General features: G+C 34.9%; 1 protein-coding gene across 4 annotated transcripts in view; it reads left to right on the top strand.

Moving 5' to 3' along the window:
• Positions 1-24,674, top strand: part of PDE2A (phosphodiesterase 2A) — a 758,587-nt gene that overhangs the window by 103,528 nt on the left and 630,385 nt on the right. Inside the window, exon 1 of one of the 4 annotated variants that reach the window (XM_073661083.1) lies at positions 6,810-7,451. The exons of the other annotated variants lie outside the window; for them this stretch is intronic. Coding sequence (XP_073517184.1) covers positions 7,413-7,451 — 39 coding nt within the window. The 5' untranslated portion in view covers positions 6,810-7,412. Of the gene's footprint in view, positions 1-6,809; positions 7,452-24,674 lie in introns of those variants that run through there. 4 annotated transcript variants of the gene reach the window in all.

Below are 24,674 nucleotides of genomic sequence, written 5' to 3'. Positions count from 1 at the left end.
ATTATAGTAGTTATATTCTTGAACATAGGGGGCAGTATTATAGTAGTTATATTCTTGTACATAGGGGCAGTATTATAGTAGTTATATTCTTGTACATAGGGGGCAGTATTATAGTAGTTATATTCTTATACATAGGGGGCAGTATTATAGTAGTTATATTCTTGTACATAGGGGCAGTATTATAATAGTTATATTCTTGTACATAGGGAGCAGTATTATAGTAGTTATATTCTTGTACATAGGGGGCAGTATTATAGTAGTTCTTGTACATAGGAGCAGTATTATAGTAGTTATATTCTTGTACATAGGAGCAGTATTATAGTAGTTATATTCTTGTACATAGGGAGCAGTATTATAGTAGTTATATTCTTGAACATAGGGGGCAGTATTATAGTAGTTATATTCTTGTACATAGGGGCAATATTATAGTAGTTATATTCTTGTACATAGGGGCAGTATTATAGTAGTTATATTCTTGTACATAGGGGGTAGTATTATGGTAATTATATTCTTGAACATAGGGGGCAGTATTATAGTAGTTATATTCTTGCACATAGGAGCAATATTATAGTAGTTATATTCTTGTACATAGGAGCAGTATTATAGTAGTTATATTCTTGTACATAGGGGCAGTATTATAGTAGTTATATTCTTGTACATAGGGGGCAGTATTATAGTAATTATATTCTTGAACATAGGGGGCAGTATTATAGTAGTTATATTCTTGTACATAGGAGCAGTATTATAGTAGTTATATTCTTGTACATAGGGAGCAGTATTATAGTAGTTATATTCTTGAACATAGGGGGCAGTATTATAGTAGTTATATTCTTATACATAGGGGGCAGTATTATAGTAGTTATATTCTTGTACATAGGAGCAGTATTATAGTAGTTATATTCTTGTACATAGGGGGCAGTATTATAGTAGTTATATTCTTGTACATAGGGGGCAGTATTATAGTAGTTATATTCTTGTACATAGGGGCAGTATTATAGTAGTTATATTCTTGTACATAGGGGGCAGTATTATAGTAGTTATATTCTTGTACATAGGGGGTAGTATTATAGTAGTTATATTCTTGTACATAGGGGGCAGTATTATAGTAATTATATTCTTGAACATAGGGGGCAGTATTATAGTAGTTATATTCTTGCACATAGGAGCAATATTATAGTAGTTATATTCTTGTACATAGGAGCAGTATTATAGTAGTTATATTCTTGTACATAGGGGCAGTATTATAGTAGTTATATTCTTGTACATAGGAGCAGTATTATAGTAGTTATATTCTTGTACATAGAGGGCAGTATTATAGTAGTTATATTCTTGTACATAGGGAGCAGTATTATAGTAGTTATATTCTGGCACATAGGAGCAGTATTATAGTAGTTATATTCTTGTACATAGGGGCAGTATTATAGTAGTTATATTCTTGTACATAGGGGGCAGTATTATAGCAATTATATTCTTGAACATAGGGGGCAGTATTATAGTAGTTATATTCTTGTACATAGGAGCAGTATTATAGTAGTTATATTCTTGTACATAGGGAGCAGTATTATAGTAGTTATATTCTTGAACATAGGGGGCAGTATTATAGTAGTTATATTCTTATACATAGGGGGCAGTATTATAGTAGTTATATTCTTGTACATAGGAGCAGTATTATAGTAGTTATATTCTTGTACATAGGGGGCAGTATTATAGTAGTTATATTCTTGTACATAGGGGGCAGTATTATAGTAGTTATATTCTTGTACATAGGGGCAGTATTATAGTAGTTATATTCTTGTACATAGGGGGCAGTATTATAGTAGTTATATTCTTGTACATAGGGGGTAGTATTATAGTAGTTATATTCTTGTACATAGGGGGCAGTATTATAGTAATTATATTCTTGAACATAGGGGGCAGTATTATAGTAGTTATATTCTTGCACATAGGAGCAATATTATAGTAGTTATATTCTTGTACATAGGAGCAGTATTATAGTAGTTATATTCTTGTACATAGGGGCAGTATTATAGTAGTTATATTCTTGTACATAGGAGCAGTATTATAGTAGTTATATTCTTGTACATAGAGGGCAGTATTATAGTAGTTATATTCTTGTACATAGGGAGCAGTATTATAGTAGTTATATTCTGGCACATAGGGGCAGTATTATAGTAGTTATATTCTTGTATATAGGGGTAGTATTATAGTAGTTATATTCTTGTACATAGTGGGCCGTATTATAGTAGTTATATTCTTGCACATAGGAGCAATATTATAGTAGTTATATTCTTGTACATAGGAGCAGTATTATAGTAGTTATATTCTTGTACATAGGGGCAGTATTATAGTAGTTATATTCTTGTACATAGGAGCAGTATTATAGTAGTTATATTCTTGTACATAGAGGGCAGTATTATAGTAGTTATATTCTTGTACATAGGGGCAGTATTATAGTAGTTATATTCTTGTACATAGAGGGCAGTATTATAGTAGTTATATTCTTGTACATAGGGAGCAGTATTATAGTAGTTATATTCTGGCACATAGGGGCAGTATTATAGTAGTTATATTCTTGTATATAGGGGTAGTATTATAGTAGTTATATTCTTGTACATAGTGGGCCGTATTATAGTAGTTATATTCTTGCACATAGGAGCAGTATTATAGTAGTTATATTCTTGTACGTAGGAGCAGTATTATAGTAGTTATATTCTTGTACATAGGAGCAGTATTATAGTAGTTATATTCTTGTACATAGAGGGCAGTATTATAGTAGTTATATTCTTGCACATAGGGGCAGTATTATAGTAGTTATATTCTTGTACATAGGAGCAGTATTATAGTAGTTATATTCTTGTACATAGAGGGCAGTATTATAGTAGTTATATTCTTGCACATAGGGGCAGTATTATAGTAGTTATATTCTTGTACGTACGAGCAGTATTATAGTAGTTATATTCTTGTACATAGGAGCAGTATTATAGTAGTTATATTCTTGTACATAGGAGCAGTATTATAGTAGTTATATTCTTGTACGTAGGAGCAGTATTATAGTAGTTATATTCTTGTACATAGGAGCAGTATTATAGTAGTTATATTCTTGTACATAGAGGGCAGTATTATAGTAGTTATATTCTTGCACATAGGGGCAGTATTATAGTAGTTATATTCTTGTACATAGGGGCAGTATTATAGTAGTTATATTCTTGTACATAGAGGGCAGTATTATAGTAGTTATATTCTTGTACATAGGGAGCAGTATTATAGTAGTTATATTCTTGCACATAGGGGCAGTATTATAGTAGTTATATTCTTGTACATAGGAGCAGTATTATAGTAGTTATATTCTTGTACATAGAGGGCAGTATTATAGTAGTTATATTCTTGTACATAGGGAGCAGTATTATAGTAGTTATATTCTTGTACATAGGGGGCAGTATTATAGTAGTTATATTCTTGTACATAGGGGGCAGTATTATAGTAGTTATATTCTTGTACATAGGGGCAGTATTATAGTAGTTATATTCTTGTACATAGAGGGCAGTATTATAGTAGTTATATTCTTGTACATAGGGAGCAGTATTATAGTAGTTATATTCTTGTACATAGGGGGCAGTATTATAGTAGTTATATTCTTGTACATATGGGCAGTATTATAGTAGTTATATTCTTGTACATAGGGGCAGTATTATAGTAGTTATATTCTTGCACATAGGGGCAGTATTATAGTAGTTATATTCTTGTACGTACGAGCAGTATTATAGTAGTTATATTCTTGTACATAGGGGGCAGTATTATAGTAGTTATGTTCTTGTACATAGGGAGCAGTATTATAGTAGTTATATTCTTGTACATAGGGGCAGTATTATAGTAGTTATATTCTTGTACATAGGAGCAGTATTATAGTAGTTATATTCTTGTACATAGGAGCAGTATTATAGTAGTTATATTCTTGTACATAGAGGGCAGTATTATAGTAGTTATATTCTTGTATATAGGGGGTAGTATTATAGTAGTTATATTCTTGTACATAGGGTGCAGTATTATAGTAGTTATATTCTTGTACATAGGAGCAGTATTATAGTAGTTATATTCTTGTACATAGGAGCAGTATTATAGTAGTTATATTCTTGTACATAGAGGGCAGTATTATAGTAGTTATATTCTTGTACATAGGAGCAGTATTATAGTAGTTATATTCTTGTATATAGGGGCAGTATTATAGTAGTTATATTCTTGTACATAGGAGCAGTATTATAGTAATTATATTCTTGTACATAGGGGGCAGTATTATAGTAGTTATATTCTTGTACATAGGAGCAGTATTATAGTAGTTATATTCTTGTACATAGGAGCAGTATTATAGTAGTTATATTCTTGTACATAGAGGGCAGTATTATAGTAGTTATATTCTTGTACATAGGAGCAGTATTATAGTAGTTATATTCTTGTACATAGGGGCAGTATTATAGTAGTTATATTCTTGTACATAGGAGCAGTATTATAGTAGTTATATTCTTGTATATAGGGGGTAGTATTATAGTAGTTATATTCTTGTACATAGGGGCAGTATTATAGTAGTTATATTCTTGTACATAGGAGCAGTATTATAGTAGTTATATTCTTATACATAGGGGCAGTATTATAGTAGTTATATTCTTGTATATAGGGGGTAGTATTATAGTAGTTATATTCTTGCACATAGGGGCAGTATTATAGTAGTTATATTCTTGTACATAGGAGCAGTATTATAGTAGTTATATTCTTATACATAGGGGCAGTATTATAGTAGTTATATTCTTGTATATAGGGGGTAGTATTATAGTAGTTATATTCTTGTACATAGGAGCAGTATTATAGTAGTTATATTCTTGTACATAGGGTGCAGTATTATAGTAGTTATATTCTTGTACATAGGAGCAGTATTATAGTAGTTATATTCTTGTACATAGGAGCAGTATTATAGTAGTTATATTCTTGTACATAGAGGGCAGTATTATAGTAGTTATATTCTTGTACATAGGAGCAGTATTATAGTAGTTATATTCTTGTACATAGGGGCAGTATTATAGTAGTTATATTCTTGTACATAGGAGCAGTATTATAGTAATTATATTCTTGTACATAGGGGGCAGTATTATAGTAGTTATATTCTTGTACATAGGAGCAGTATTATAGTAGTTAAATTCTTGTACATAGGAGCAGTATTATAGTAGTTATATTCTTGTACATAGGGAGCAGTATTATAGTAGTTATATTCTTGTACATAGGGGGCAGTATTATAGTTCTTATATTCTTGTACATAGGGGGCAGTATTATAGTAGTTATATTCTTGTACATAGGGAGCAGTATTATAGTTGTTATATTCTTGTATATCGGGGCAGTATTATAGTAGTTATATTCTTGTATATAGGGGGCAGTATTATAGTAGTTATATTCTTGTACATAGGGGGCAGTATTATAGTAGTTATATTCTTGTACATAGGAGCAGTATTATAGTAGTTATATTCTTGTACATAGTGGGCAGTATTATAGTAGTTATATTCTTGTACATAGGGGCAGTATTATAGCAGTTATATTTTTGTACATAGGGGGCAGTATTATAGTAGTTATATTCTTGTACATAGGGGCAGTATTATAGTAGTTATATTCTTGTACATAGGGGGCAGTATTATTGTAGTTATATTCTTGTACATAGGAGCAGTATTATAGTAGTTATATTCTTGTACATAGGGGGCAGTATTATAGTAGTTATATTCTTGTACATAGGGGCAGTATTATAGCAGTTATATTTTTGTACATAGGGGGCAGTATTATAGTAGTTATATTCTTGTACATAGGGGCAGTATTATAGTAGTTATATTCTTGTACATAGGGGGCAGTATTATAGTAGTTATATTCTTGTACATAGGAGCAGTATTATAGTAGTTATATTCTTGTACATAGGGGGCAGTATTATAGTAGTTATATTCTCGTACATAGAGGCAGTATCATAGTAGTTATATTCTTGTACATAGGGGGCAGTATTATAGTAGTTATATTCTTGTATATCGGGGCAGTATTATAGCAGTAGTGTTTTCTTGTACCACGGGTCGGTATTATAATAGTTTCTTCTCTGTTTTCTGTATTTTGGTATACAATGTAAAGTTCTTCCAGAATTCGGTCTTTGTCAGGGGTGTATCTGAAGATCCCAGCGCTGCTGTTACTTTAGGAATCTTGTTAAGCTCGGACTGGAAGAATGTGAATCCTCTCTGCTTTATATATGTCTGACAGCTGCTCTGTGTGTTTGGAGGAGGAGTGACAAGTGTCCTATTATAGCCTAAGTTGGAAATAAAGTGGCTCTAGAGCACTACAAGTCTCAGCTTACCTCAGCTCATTACAGTGCATATTCCTGTAGATTTATACAAGCTTTAGGCATATGATCATACACAATATCTACATTTTTTATGAAGCAGGTGATCTGGTGGCATAAAAGTCAGATCCCCTTTAAATCCTTTGCTGCAGTAATTGCCTTTACCTTGTATAGTACAATCCTTTTCAGTGCGCTTGTCTTTTTTTTCTCACCTCTTTGTTGTATTTTACGCAATTTGGGGGTTTCCTGTTACCTAGCAACCTTTCGTTTTCGAGTGTAGGTGACTACCAGAAGTGTAGTGCAACTTGTACCGCAAAAGTTTGAATAAGACCCTACAGACAATAGTGCTCCTAGTGGCCACACCATGACATAACACACCAATAAATAACCTCCCACCTGCTGTCTTTTTGGAGGGGGTCACACAGACTTTAGTTTTATTTCAATGTCTCTTTTTTTGTAATGCAAGTGGATTCGCAAACATCTCCCACTCCGTATCCACTTCCCCGTTAGTTTCCACTGCAGATATTTTTTGTCTGGGTGGAAATATATTGGCTGCCATGCTGTTGCCCAGATTTCTTACAAGGAGATATTAAATAAAGACATGAGTAAAGATTCCTCCTTATGATGGAAGAAGACGACTTTGGATTCTTGCAGGAATTTCTCTTTCTGTCCCATATTGATGGAGTCGGCAGAGATCCACGTGCTGCCACCAAAGATCCAGATCCAGCTGCTTTCCGCCCCACGAGATTATCGTCTGTAGGTTTAGGGGATCTGCTGTGTCCAGGAGCCCAGATCTCCAGTGTGATGTCCTCGCTGGTGACAATGTAGGTCAGGTCCGATGTAACGTCCCTGTAAGGAGGCTGAGCCCAGAGCGCTCACAGATGGGACCCCGCGCTGGGCAGGCTTGTCATCCGCCTCTTTCCTGTACACAACTTCATAGGAAGCCTGTGCGCTCAGCCCGAGCTTCACCTTCATTTCCTCTCCTCGCTCCGCTGTCACATCCACTCACTCCAACTCATGGACTCCACGCGATTGTGACAGCAGCTGTCAGGAGACGTCGATGATGATGATGGGCTGCGGAGCCTCCATAGACCTTCAGGTAACTTTGTTTCCTGCATTGAAGTCCTGGGTGTGTGAGGGGAAGGTGGTGGTCACCGGACCCCTCAACACAAGATCCACATCACAAGGTCCTCATCACAAGGTCCTCCGAATGGGAACTGTATGAAATGAAAATCCTTTCCAGGACTGAATTATGCACTGGGACAGATCGTGATACAATGTGGATGAGATACAATGTAGATGTGGTACAATGTGGATGAGATACAATGTAGATGTGGTACAATGTAGATTAGATACAATGTGGATGAGATACAATGTAGATGTGGTACAATGTAGATTAGATACAATGTGGATTAGATACAATGTAGATGTGGTACAATGTAGATGTGATACAATGTAGATGAGATACAATGTAGATGTGATACAATGTAGATGAGATACAATGTAGATGTGATACAATGTAGATGAGATACAATGTAGATGAGATACAATGTAGATGTGATACAATGTAGATGAGATACAATGTAGATGTGATACAATGTAGATGAGATACAATGTAGATGTGATACAATGTAGATGAGATACAATGTAGATGAGATACAATGTAGGTGAGATACAATGTAGATGAGATACAATGTAGATGTGATACAATGTAGATGTGATACAATGTGGATGAGATACAATGTAGATGAGATACAATGTAGATGAGATACAATGTAGATGTGATACAATGTAGATGAGATACAATGTGGATGAGATACAATGTAGATGAGATACAATGTAGATGTGATACAATGTAGATGAGATACAATGTAGATGTGATACAATGTAGATGTGATACAATGTAGATGAGATACAATGTAGATGTGATACAATGTGGATGAGATACAATGTGGATGAGATACAATGTAGATGAGATACAATGTAGATGTGATACAATGTAGATGAGATACAATGTGGATGAGATACAATGTAGATGAGATACAATGTAGATGTGATACGATGTAGATGAGATACAATGTAGATGAGATACAATGTAGATGAGATACAATGTGGATGAGATACAATGTAGATGAGATACAATGTAGATGTGATACGATATAGATGAGATACAATGTAGATGAGATACAATGTAGATGAGATACAATGTGGATGAGATACAATGTAGATTAGATACAATGTGGATGAGATACAATGTAGATGAGATACAATGTAGATGTGATACGATATAGATGAGATACAATGTAGATGAGATACAATGTAGATGAGATACAATGTGGATGAGATACAATGTAGATGAGATACAATGTAGATTAGATACAATGTGGATGAGATACAATGTAGATGAGATACAATGTAGATGTGATACGATATAGATGAGATACAATGTAGATGAGATACAATGTAGATGAGATACAATGTGGATGAGATACAATGTAGATGAGATACAATGTAGATGTGATACGATGTAGATGAGATACAATGTAGATGAGATACAATGTAGATGTGATACGATGTAGATGAGATACAATGTAGATGAGATACAATGTAGATGAGATACAATGTAGATGTGATACGATGTAGATGAGATACAATGTAGATGAGATACAATGTAGATGAGATACAATGTAGATGTGATACGATGTAGATGAGATACAATGTGGATGAGATACAATGTAGATGAGATACAATGTAGATGTGATACGATGTAGATGAGATACAATGTAGATGAGATACAATGTAGATGAGATACAATGTAGATGTGATACAATGTGGATGAGATACAATGTAGATGAGATACAATGTAGATGTGATACAATGTAGATGAGATACAATGTAGATGAGATACAATGTAGATGAGATACAATGTAGATGAGATACAATGTAAATGTGATACAATGTAGATGAGATACAATGTAGATGAGATACAATGTAGATGAGATACAATGTAGATGTGGTACAATGTAGATGAGATACAATGTAGATGTGATACAATGTAGATGAGATACAATGTGGATGAGATACAATGTGGATGAGATACAATGTGGATGTGGTACAATGTAGATGAGATACAATGTAGATGTGATACAATGTGGATGAGATACAATGTGGATGAGATACAATGTAGATGAGATACAATGTAGATGTGATACAATGTAGGTGAGATACAATGTAGATGTGATACAATGTGGATGAGATACAATGTGGATGAGATACAATGTGGATGAGATACAATGTAGATGAGATACAATGTAGATGTGATACAATGTAGGTGAGATACAATGTAGATGTGATACAATGTAGATGAGATACAATGTAGATGTGATACGATGTGGATGAGATACGATGTAGATGAGATACGATGTAGATGTGATACGATGTAGATGAGATACAATGTAGATGTGATACAATGTAGATGTGATACGATGTAGATGAGATACAATGTAGATGTGATACAATGTAGATGTGATACGATGTAGATGAGATACAATGTAGATGTGATACAATGTAGGTGAGATACAATCTGGGTGATATACAATGTAGATGAGATACAATGTAGATGTGATACAATGTAGATGAGAAACAATGTGGGTGAGATACGATGTAGGTGAGATACAATGTAGATGAGATACAATGTAGATGAGATACGATGTAGATGTGATACGATGTAGATGAGATACAATGTAGATGAGATACAATGTAGATGTGATACAATGTAGGTGAGATACGATGTAGATGTGATACGATGTAGATGAGATACGATGTAGATGAGATACGATGTAGATGAGATACGATGTAGATGTGATACGATGTAGATGAGATACGATGTAGATGAGATACGATGTGGATGAGATACGATGTAGATGAGATACGATGTAGATGTGATACGATGTAGATGTGATATGATGTAGATGAGATACGATGTAGATGTGATACGATGTAGATGAGATACAATGTAGATGAGATACAATGTAGATGTGATACGATGTAGATGAGATAAAATGTAGATGAGATACAATGTAGATGAGATACGATGTAGATGTGATACGATGTAGATGAGATACGATGTAGATGTGATACGATGTAGATGAGATACAATGTAGATGTGATACGATGTAGATGAGATACGATGTAGATGAGATACGATGTGGATGAGATACGATGTAGATGAGATACGATGTAGATGTGATACGATGTAGATGAGATACGATGTAGATGAGATACGATGTAGATGAGATACGATGTAGATGTGATACGATGTAGATGAGATACAATGTAGATGAGATACGATGTAGATGAGATACGATGTAAATGTGATACGATGTAGATGTGATACGATGTAGATGAGATACGATGTAGATGTGATACGATGTAGATGTGATACGATGTAGATGAGATACGATGTAGATGAGATACAATGTAAATGTGATACGATGTAGATGAGATACGATGTAGATGAGATACGATGTAGATGTGATACGATGTAGATGAGATACGATGTAGATGTGATACGATGTAGATGAGATACGATGTAGATGAGATACGATGTAGATGGGATACAATGTAGATGAGATACAATGTAGATGTGATACGATGTAGGTGAGATACAATGTAGATGAGATACAATGTAGATGTGATACGATGTAGATGAGATACAATGTAGATGTGATACAATGTAGATGAGATACAATGTAGATGTGATACGATGTAGATGAGATACGATGTAGATGTGATACGATGTAGATGAGATACAATGTAGATGTGATACAATGTAGATGAGATACAATGTAGATGTGATACAATGTACGTGTGATACAATGTAGGTGAGATACTATGTAGATGTGATACAATGTAGATGTGGTACAATGTAGATGAGATACGATGTAGATGAGATACGATGTAGATGGGATACAATGTAGATGTGGTACAATGTAGATGAGATACGATGTAGGTGAGATACGATGTAGATGAGATACGATGTAGATGTGATACGATGTAGATGAGATACAATGTAGATGTGATACAATGTAGATGAGATACAATGTAGATGTGATACGATGTAGATGAGATACAATGTAGATGTGATACAATGTAGATGAGATACAATGTAGATGTGATACGATGTAGATGAGATACGATGTAGATGTGATACGATGTAGATGAGATACAATGTAGATGTGATACAATGTAGATGAGATACAATGTAGATGTGATACAATGTAGATGTGGTACAATGTAGATGAGATACGATGTAGATGAGATACAATGTAGATGTGATACAATGTAGATGTGATACGATGTAGATGAGATACAATGTAGATGTGATACAATGTAGATGTGATACAATGTAGATTAGATATGATGTAGATGAGATACAATCTAGATGTGATACAATGTAGATGTGATACGATGTAGATGAGATACGATGTAGATGAGATACGATGTAGATGAGATACGATGTAGATGTGATACAATGTAGATGAGATACGATGTAGATGAGATACAATGTAGATGTGATACGATGTAGATGAGATACAATGTAGATGTGATACGATGTAGATGAGATACAATGTAGATGTGATACAATGTAGATGAGATACAATGTAGATGTGATACAATGTACGTGTGATACAATGTAGGTGAGATACTATGTAGATGTGATACAATGTAGATGTGGTACAATGTAGATGAGATACGATGTAGATGAGATACGATGTAGATGGGATACAATGTAGATGAGATACAATGTAGATGAGATACGATGTAGGTGAGATACGATGTAGATGAGATACGATGTAGATGTGATACGATGTAGATGAGATACAATGTAGATGTGATACAATGTAGATGAGATACAATGTAGATGTGATACGATGTAGATGAGATACAATGTAGATGTGATACAATGTAGATGAGATACAATGTAGATGTGATACGATGTAGATGAGATACGATGTAGATGTGATACGATGTAGATGAGATACAATGTAGATGTGATACAATGTAGATGAGATACAATGTAGATGTGATACAATGTAGATGTGATACGATGTAGATGAGATACAATGTAGATGTGATACAATGTAGATGTGATACAATGTAGATTAGATACGATGTAGATGAGATACAATCTAGATGTGATACAATGTAGATGTGATACGATGTAGATGAGATACAATGTAGATGAGATACGATGTAGATGAGATACGATGTAGATGTGATACAATGTAGATGAGATACGATGTAGATGAGATACGATGTAGATGAGATACAATGTAGATGTGATACAATGTAGATGAGATACGATGTAGATGAGATACAATGTAGATGTGATACAATGTAGATGTGATACAATGTAGATTAGATACGATGTAGATGAGATACAATCTAGATGTGATACAATGTAGATGTGATACGATGTAGATGAGATACAATGTAGATGAGATACGATGTAGATGAGATACAATGTAGATGTGATACAATGTAGATGTGATACGATGTAGATGAGATACAATGTAGATGTGATACAATGTAGGTGAGATACAATGTAGATGTGATACAATGTAGATGAGATACAATGTAGATGTGATACAATGTAGATGTGATACGATGTAGATGAGATACGATGTAGGTGAGATACGATGTAGATGAGATACGATGTAGATGAGATACAATGTAGATGTGATACAATGTAGATGAGATACAATGTAGATGTGATACAATGTAGATGTGATACGATGTAGATGAGATACGATGTAGATGAGATACAATGTAGATGTGATACAATGTAGATGAGATACAATGTAGATGTGATACAATGTAGATGTGATACGATGTAGATGAGATACAATGTAGATGTGATACGATGTAGATGAGATACAATGTAGATGAGATACAATGTAGATGTGATACGATGTAGATGTGATACGATGTAGATGTGATACGATGTAGATGTGATACGATGTAGATGAGATACAATGTGGATGAGATACAATGTAGATGAGATACAATGTAGATGTGATACGATGTAGATGAGATACCATGTAGATGAGATACAATGTAGATGTGATACGATGTAGATGAGATACGATGTAGATGGGATACGATGTAGATGAGATACGATGTAGATGTGATACGATGTAGATGTGATACGATGTAGATGAGATACAATGTAGATGAGATACAATGTAGATGTGATACGATGTAGATGTGATACGATGTAGATGTGATACGATGTAGATGTGATACGATGTAGATGAGATACAATGTAGATGTGATACGATGTAGGTGAGATACGATGTAGATGAGATACGATGTAGATGAGATACGATGTAGATGTGATACGATGTAGATGTGATACGATGTAGATGAGATACGATGTAGATGTGATACGATGTAGATGTGATACAATGTAGATGAGATACAATGTAGATGTGATACAATGTAGATGAGATACAATGTGGATGAGATACGATGGAGATGAGATACGATGTAGGTGAGATACGATGTAGATGAGATACGATGTAGATGAGATACGATGTAGATGTGATACAATGTAGATGTGATACGATGTAGATGAGATACAATGTAGATGAGATACGATGTAGATGAGATACGATGTAGATGAGATACGATGTAGATGAGATACGATGTAGATGGGATACTATGTAGATGAGATACGATGTAGATGAGATACGATGTAGATGTGATACGATGTAGATGAGATACGATGTAGATGAGATACGATGTAGATGAGATACGATGTAGATGTGATACGATGTAGATGAGATACGATGTAGATGAGATACGATGTAGGTGAGATACGATGTAGATGGGATACGATGTAGATGAGATACGATGTAGATGAGATACAATGTAGATGTGATACAATGTAGATGAGATACAATGTAGATGAGATACGATGGAGATGAGATACGATGTAGGTGAGATACGATGTAGATGAGATACGATGTAGATGAGATACGATGTAGATGTGATACAATGTAGATGTGATACGATGTAGATGAGATACGATGTAGATGAGATACGATGTAGATGAGATACGATGTAGATGAGATACGATGTAGATGTGATACAATGTAGATGTGATACAATGTAGATGAGATACAATGTAGATGAGATACGATGGAGATGAGATACGATGTAGGTGAGATACGATGTAGATGAGATACGATGTAGATGAGATACGATGTAGATGTGATACAATGTAGATGAGATGCGATGTAGATGAGATACGATGTAGATGTGATACAATGTAGATGTGATACGATGTAGATGAGATACGATGTAGATGAGATACGATGTAGATGAGATACGATGTAGATGTGATACAATGTAGATGAGATACGATGGAGATGAGATACGATGTAGGTGAGATACGATGTAGATGAGATACGATGTAGATGAGATACGATGTAGATGAGATACAATGTAGATGAGATACGATGTAGATGAGATACGATGTAGATGAGATACGATGTAGATGAGATACGATGTAGATGTGATACGATGTAGATGAGATACGATGTAGATGAGATACGATGTAGATGAGATACGATGTAGATGTGATACGATGTAGATGAGATACGATGTAGGTGAGATACGATGTAGATGGGATACGATGTAGATGAGATACGATGTAGATGAGATACGATGTAGATGTGATACAATGTAGATGAGATACAATGTAGATGTGATACGATGTAGATGAGATACAATGTAGATGTGATACAATGTAGATGAGATACAATGTAGATGTGATACGATGTAGATGAGATACGATGTAGATGTGATACGATGTAGATGAGATACGATGTAGATGTGATACAATGTAGATGAGATACAATGTAGATGTGATACAATGTACGTGTGATACAATGTAGGTGAGATACTATGTAGATGTGATACAATGTAGATGTGGTACAATGTAGATGAGATACAATGTAGATGAGATTCAATGTAGATGTGATACAATGTAGATGTGATACGATGTAGATGAGATACAATGTAGATGAGATACGATGTAGATGAGATACAATGTAGATGTGATACGATGTAGATGTGATACGATGTAGATGAGATACAATGTAGATGAGATACGATGTAGATGAGATACAATGTAGATGTGATACAATGTAGATGTGATACGATGTAGATGAGATACAATGTAGATGAGATACGATGTAGATGAGATACAATGTAGATGTGATACGATGTAGATGTGATACGATGTAGATGAGATACAATGTAGATGTGATACAATGTAGGTGAGATACAATGTAGATGTGATACAATGTAGATGAGATACAATGTAGATGTGATACAATGTAGATGTGATACGATGTAGATGAGATACGATGTAGGTGAGATACGATGTAGATGAGATACGATGTAGATGAGATACGATGTAGATGTGATACAATGTAGATGAGATACAATGTAGATGTGATACAATGTAGATGTGATACGATGTAGATGAGATACGATGTAGATGAGATACAATGTAGATGTGATACAATGTAGATGAGATACAATGTAGATGTGATACAATGTAGATGTGATACGATGTAGATGAGATACGATGTAGATGTGATACGATGTAGATGAGATACAATGTAGATGAGATACAATGTAGATGTGATACGATGTAGATGTGATACGATGTAGATGTGATACGATGTAGATGAGATACAATGTAGATGTGATACGATGTAGATGAGATACAATGTAGATGAGATACAATGTAGATGTGATACGATGTAGATGTGATACGATGTAGATGTGATACGATGTAGATGAGATACAATGTAGATGTGATACGATGTAGGTGAGATACGATGTAGATGAGATACGATGTAGATGAGATACAATGTAGATGTGATACGATGTAGGTGAGATACGATGTAGATGTGATACGATGTAGATGAGATACGATGTAGGTGAGATACGATGTAGATGAGATACGATGTAGATGAGATACGATGTAGATGTGATACGATGTAGATGTGATACGATGTAGATGAGATACGATGTAGATGTGATACGATGTAGATGTGATACGATGTAGATGTGATACGATGTAGATGAGATACAATGTAGATGTGATACGATGTAGGTGAGATACGATGTAGATGTGATACGATGTAGATGAGATACGATGTAGGTGAGATACGATGTAGATGAGATACGATGTAGATGAGATACGATGTAGATGTGATACGATGTAGATGTGATACGATGTAGATGAGATACGATGTAGATGTGATACGATGTAGATGTGATACGATGTAGATGAGATACGATGTAGATGTGATACGATGTAGGTGAGATACGATGTAGATGAGATACGATGGAGATGAGATACGATGTAGGTGAGATACGATGTAGATGAGATACGATGTAGATGAGATACGATGTAGATGTGATACAATGTAGATGTGATACGATGTAGATGAGATACAATGTAGATGAGATACGATGTAGATGAGATACGATGTAGATGAGATACGATGTAGATGAGATACGATGTAGATGAGATACGATGTAGATGTGATACGATGTAGATGAGATACGATGTAGATGAGATACGATGTAGATGAGATACGATGTAGATGTGATACGATGTAGATGAGATACGATGTAGATGAGATACGATGTAGGTGAGATACGATGTAGATGGGATACGATGTAGATGAGATACGATGTAGATGAGATACAATGTAGATGTGATACAATGTAGATGTGATACGATGTAGATGAGATACGATGTAGATGAGATACGATGTAGATGTGATACGATGTAGATGAGATACGATGTAGATGAGATACGATGTAGATGGGATACGATGTAGATGGGATACGATGTAGATGAGATACGATGTAGATGTGATACGATGTAGATGAGATACGATGTAGATGAGATACGATGTAGATGGGATACGATGTAGATGGGATACGATGTAGATGAGATACGATGTAGATGTGATACGATGTAGATGTGATACGATGTAGATGAGATACGATGTAGATGGGATACGATGTAGATGAGATACGATGTAGGTGAGATACGATGTAGATGAGATACGATGTAGGTGAGATACGATGTAGATGAGATACGATGTAGATGGGATACGATGTAGATGAGATACGATGTAGATGTGATACGATGTAGATGTGATACGATGTAGATGAGATACGATGTAGATGGGATACGATGTAGATGAGATACGATGTAGATGAGATACGATGTAGGTGAGATACGATGTATATGAGATACGATGTAGATGAGATACAATGTAGATGTGATACGATGTAGGTGTGATACGATGTAGATGTGATACGATGTAGATGTGATACGATGTAGATGAGATACGATGTAGATGTGATACGATGTAGATGAGATACGATGTAGATGAGATACGATGTAGATGAGATACAATGTAGATGTGATACGATGTAGATGTGATACGATGTAGATGAGATACGATGTAGATGAGATACGATGTAGGTGAGATACGATGTGGATGAGATACGATGTAGATGTGATGCGATGTAGATGAGATACGATGTAGATGAGATACAATGTAGATGTGATACGATGTAGATGAGATACAATGTAGATGTGATACGATGTAGATGAGATACGATGTAGATGAGATACGATGTAGATGAGATACGATGTAGATGTGATACGATGTAGATGTGATGCGATGTAGATGAGATACGATGTAGATGAGATACGATGTGGATGAGATACGATGTAGATGTGATACGATGTAGATGTGATACGATGTAGATGAGATACAATGTAGATGTGATACGATGTAGATGTGATGCGATGTAGATGAGATACGATGTAGATGAGATACGATGTGGATGAGATACGATGTAGATGTGATACGATGTAGATGAGATACGATGTAGATGAGATACGATGTAGATGGGATACGATGTAGATGAGATACAATGTAGATGAGATACGATGTAGATGAGATACGATGTGGATGAGATACGATGTAGATGGGATACGATGTAGATGAGATACGATGTAGATGTGATACGATGTAGATGAGATACGATGTAGATGAGATACGATGTAGGTGAGATACGATGTGGATGAGATACGATGTAGATGAGATACGATGTAGATGTGATGCGATGTAGATGAGATACGATGTAGATGAGATACGATGTGGATGAGATACGATGTAGATGTGATACGATGTAGATGAGATACGATGTAGATGAGATACAATGTAGATGTGATACAATGTAGATGAGATACGATGTAGATGAGATACGATGTAGATGAGATACAATGTAGATGTGATACAATGTAGATGAGATACGATGTAGATGTGATGCGATGTAGATGAGATACGATGTAGATGAGATACGATGTGGATGAGATACAATGTAGATGTGATACGATGTAGATGAGATACGATGTAGATGAGATACGATGTGGATGAGATACAATGTAGATGTGATACAATGTAGATGAGATACGATGTAGATGAGATACGATGTAGATGAGATACGATGTAGGTGAGATACGATGTAGATGTGATGCGATGTAGATGAGATACGATGTAGATGAGATACGATGTGGATGAGATACGATGTAGGTGAGATACGATGTAGATGTGATACGATGTAGATGAGATACGATGTAGATGAGATACGATGTAGATGTGATACGATGTAGATGAGATACGATGTAGATGTGATACGATGTAGATGAGATACGATGTAGATGTGATACGATGTAGATGTGATACGATGTAGATGAGATACGATGTAGATGTGATACGATGTAGATGAGATACGATGTAGATGAGATACGATGTAGATGAGATACGATGTAGATGTGATACGATGTAGATGAGATACGATGTAGATGTGATACGATGTAGATGAGATACAATGTAGATGTGATACGATGTAGATGAGATACGATGTAGATGAGATACGATGTAGATGTGATACGATGTAGATGAGATACGATGTGGATGAGATACAATGTGGATGAGATACAATGTAGATGTGATAAAATGTTGATGAGATACAATGTAGATGTGATACAATGTGGATGAGATACAATGTAGATGTGATACAATGTAGATGAGATACAATGTAGATGTGATAAAATGTTGATGAGATACAATGTAGATGTGATACAATGTGGATGAGATACAATGTAGATGTGATACGATGTGGATGAGATACAATGTAGATGAGATACAATGTGGATGAGATACAATGTAGATGTGATACGATGTGGATGAGATACAATGTAGATGTGATACAATGTAGGTGAGATAGAATGTAGATGTGATACAATGTAGATGAGATACAATGTAGATGAGATACGATGTAGATGAGATACGATGTAGATGAGATACGATGTAGGTGAGATACGATGTAGATGAGATACGATGTATATGAGATACGATGTAGATGAGATACGATGTAGATGTGATACGATGTAGATGAGATACGATGTAGATGAGATACGATGTAGATGGGATACGATGTAGATGAGATACGATGTAGATGAGATACGATGTAGGTGAGATACGATGTAGATGAGATACGATGTAGATGAGATACGATGTAGATGAGATATGATGTAGATGGGATACGATGTAGATGAGATACAATGTAGATGAGATACAATGTAGGTGAGATACAATGTAGATGAGATACAATGTAGATGAGATACAATGTAGATGTGATACAATGTAGATGTGATACAATGTGGATGAGATACAATGTAGATGAGATACAATGTAGATGAGATACAATGTAGATGTGATACAATGTAGATGAGATACAATGTGGATGAGATACAATGTAGATGAGATACAATGTAGATGTGATGCAATGTAGATGAGATACAATGTAGATGAGATACAATGTAAATGTGATACAATGTAGATGAGATACAATGTGGATGAGATACAATGTAGATGAGATACAATGTAGATGTGATACAATGTAGATGAGATACAATGTAGATGAGATACAATGTAGATGAGATACAATGTAAATTTGATACAATGTAGATGAGATACAATGTGGATGAGATACAATGTAGATGAGATACAATGTGGATGAGATACAATGTAGATGTGATACAATGTAGATGAGATACAATGTAGATGGGATACAATGTAAATGTGATACAATGTAGATGAGATACAATGTGGATGAGATACAATGTAGATGTGATACAATGTAGATGTGATACAATGTAGATGAGATACAATGTAGATGTGGTACAATGTAGATGAGATACAATGTAGATGTGATACAATGTGGATGAGATACAATGTGGATGAGATACAATGTAGATGTGGTACAATGTAGATGAGATACAATGTAGATGTGATACAATGTAGATGAGATACAATGTAGATGTGATACAATGTGGATGAGATACAATGTGGATGAGATACAATGTAGATGAGATACAATGTAGATGTGATACAATGTAGGTGAGATACAATTTAGATGTGATACAATGTAGATGAGATACAATGTAGATGTGATACGATGTGGATGAGATACGATGTAGATGTGATACGATGTAGATGAGATACGAGGTAGATGTGATACGATGTAGATGAGATATGATGTAGATGTGATACAATGTAGATGAGATACAATGTAGATGTGATACAATGTAGGTGAGATACAATGTAGATGTGATACAATGTGGATGAGATACAATGTAGATGAGATACAATGTAGATGTGATACAATGTAGATGAGATACAATGTAGATGTGATACGATGTGGATGTGATACAATGTAGATGAGATATGATGTAGATGTGATACGATGTAGATGTGATACAATGTAGGTGAGATACAATGTAGATGTGATACAATGTGGATGAGATACAATGTAGATGTGATACAATGTAGGTGAGATACAATATAGATGTGATACAATGTAGATGAGATACAATGTAGATGTGATACGATGTGGATGAGATACGATGTAGATGTGATACAATGTAGATGAGATACAATGTAGATGTGATACGATGTAGATGAGATATGATGTAGATGTGATACAATGTAGATGAGATACTATGTAGATGTGATACAATGTAGATGTGATACAATGTAGATGAGATACAATGTAGGTGAGATACAATGTAGATGTGATACAATGTAGATGAGATACAATGTAGATGTGATACAATGTAGGTGAGATACAATGTAGATGTTTAGGTGAGATACAATGTAGATGTGATACAATGTGGATGAGATACAATGTAGATGAGATACAATGTAGATGTGATACAATGTAGGTGAGATACAATGTAGATGTGATACAATGTAGATGAGATACAATGTAGATGTGATACGATGTGGATGAGATACGATGTAGATGTGATACCATGTAGATGAGATACAATGTAGATGTGATACAATGTAGGTGAGATACAATGTGGATGAGATACAATGTAGATGAGATACAATGTAGATGTGATACAATGTAGATGAGATATGATGTAGATGTGATACCATGTAGATGAGATACAATGTAGATGTGATACAATGTAGGTGAGATACAATGTGGATGAGATACAATGTAGATGAGATACAATGTAGATGTGATACAATGTAGGTGAGATACAATGTAGATGAGATACAATGTAGATGTGATACAATGTAGGTGAGATACAATGTGGATGAGATACAATGTAGATGAGATACAATGTAGATGTGATACAATGTAGGTGAGATACAATGTAGATGTGATACAATGTAGGTGAGATACAATGTAGGTGAGATACAATGTAGATGTGATACAATGTAGATGAGATACAATGTAGAGGTGATACGATGTGGATGAGATACGATGTAGATGTGATACGATGTAGATGAGATACGAGGTAGATGTGATACGATGTAGATGAGATATGATGTAGATGTGATACAATGTAGATGAGATACAATGTAGATGTGATACAATGTAGGTGAGATACAATGTAGATGTGATACAATGTAGATGAGATACAATGTAGATGTGATACAATGTAGGTGAGATACAATGTAGATGTGATACAATGTAGGTGAGATACAATGTAGATGTGATACAATGTAGATGAGATACAATGTAGATGTGATACGATGTGGATGAGATACGATGTAGATGAGATACAATGTAGATGTGATACAATGTAGGTGAGATACAATGTAGATGTGATACAATGTAGATGAGATACAATGTAGATGTGATACAATGTAGATGAGATACAATGTAGATGTGATACGATGTGGATGAGATACGATGTAGATGTGATACGATGTAGATGAGATACGATGTAGATGTGATACGATGTAGATGAGATACAATGTAGATGAGATACGATGTAGATGAGATACGATGTAGATGTGATACAATGTAGATGAGATACAATGTAGATGTGATACAATGTAGATGAGATACAATGTAGATGTGATACAATGTAGATGTGATACGATGTAGATGAGATACGATGTAGATGAGATACGATGTAGATGTGATACAATGTAGATGAGATACAATGTAGATGTGATACAATGTAGATGTGATACGATGTAGATGAGATACGATGTAGATGAGATACGATGTAGATGTGATACGATGTAGATGAGATACAATGTAGATGAGATACAATGTAGATGTGATACGATGTAGATGTGATATGATGTAGATGTGATACGATGTAGATGAGATACGATGTAGATGTGATACGATGTAGATGAGATACAATGTAGATGAGATACAATGTAGATGAGATACAATGTAGATGTGATACGATGTAGATGAGATACAATGTAGATGAGATACAATGTAGATGTGATACGATGTAGATGTGATACGATGTAGATGTGATACGATGTAGATGTGATACGATGTAGATGTGATACGATGTAGATGAGATACGATGTAGATGTGATACGATGTAGGTGAGATACGATGTAGATGAGATACAATGTAGATGAGATACGATGTAGATGTGATACGATGTAGATGAGATACAATGTAGATGAGATACAATGTAGATGTGATACGATGTAGATGTGATACGATGTAGATGTGATACGATGTAGATGAGATACGATGTAGATGTGATACGATGTAGGTGAGATACGATGTAGATGAGATACGATGTAGATGAGATACGATGTAGATGTGATACGATGTAGATGTGATACGATGTAGATGAGATACGATGTAGATGTGATACGATGTAGATGTGATACGATGTAGATGAGATACAATGTAGATGTGATACAATGTAGATGAGATACAATGTGGATGAGATACGATGGAGATGAGATACGATGTAGGTGAGATACGATGTAGATGAGATACGATGTAGATGAGATACGATGTAGATGTGATACGATGTAGATGTGATACGATGTAGATGAGATACAATGTAGATGAGATACGATGTAGATGAGATACGATGTAGATGAGATACGATGTAGATGAGATACGATGTAGATGGGATACTATGTAGATGAGATACGATGTAGATGAGATACGATGTAGATGTGATACGATGTAGATGAGATACGATGTAGATGAGATACGATGTAGATGAGATACGATGTAGATGTGATACGATGTAGATGAGATACGATGTAGATGAGATACGATGTAGGTGAGATACGATGTAGATGGGATACGATGTAGATGAGATACGATGTAGATGAGATACAATGTAGATGTGATACAATGTAGATGAGATACAATGTAGATGAGATACGATGGAGATGAGATACGATGTAGGTGAGATACGATGTAGATGAGATACGATGTAGATGAGATACGATGTAGATGTGATACAATGTAGATGTGATACGATGTAGATGAGATACAATGTAGATGAGATACGATGTAGATGAGATACGATGTAGATGAGATACGATGTAGATGAGATACGATGTAGATGTGATACGATGTAGATGAGATACGATGTAGATGAGATACGATGTAGATGAGATACGATGTAGATGTGATACGATGTAGATGAGATACGATGTAGGTGAGATACGATGTAGATGGGATACGATGTAGATGAGATACGATGTAGATGAGATACAATGTAGATGTGATACAATGTAGATGAGATACAATGTAGATGTGATACGATGTAGATGAGATACAATGTAGATGTGATACAATGTAGATGAGATACAATGTAGATGTGATACGATGTAGATGAGAT

This window comes from Phyllobates terribilis, unplaced genomic scaffold, assembly GCF_046119375.1.
Source record: "Phyllobates terribilis strain yellow unplaced genomic scaffold, ASM4611937v1 Scaffold_2__4_contigs__length_985480577, whole genome shotgun sequence".
Lineage (NCBI taxonomy): Eukaryota > Metazoa > Chordata > Amphibia > Anura > Dendrobatidae > Phyllobates > Phyllobates terribilis.
This window is presented reverse-complemented; position numbering and strand designations above follow the sequence as displayed.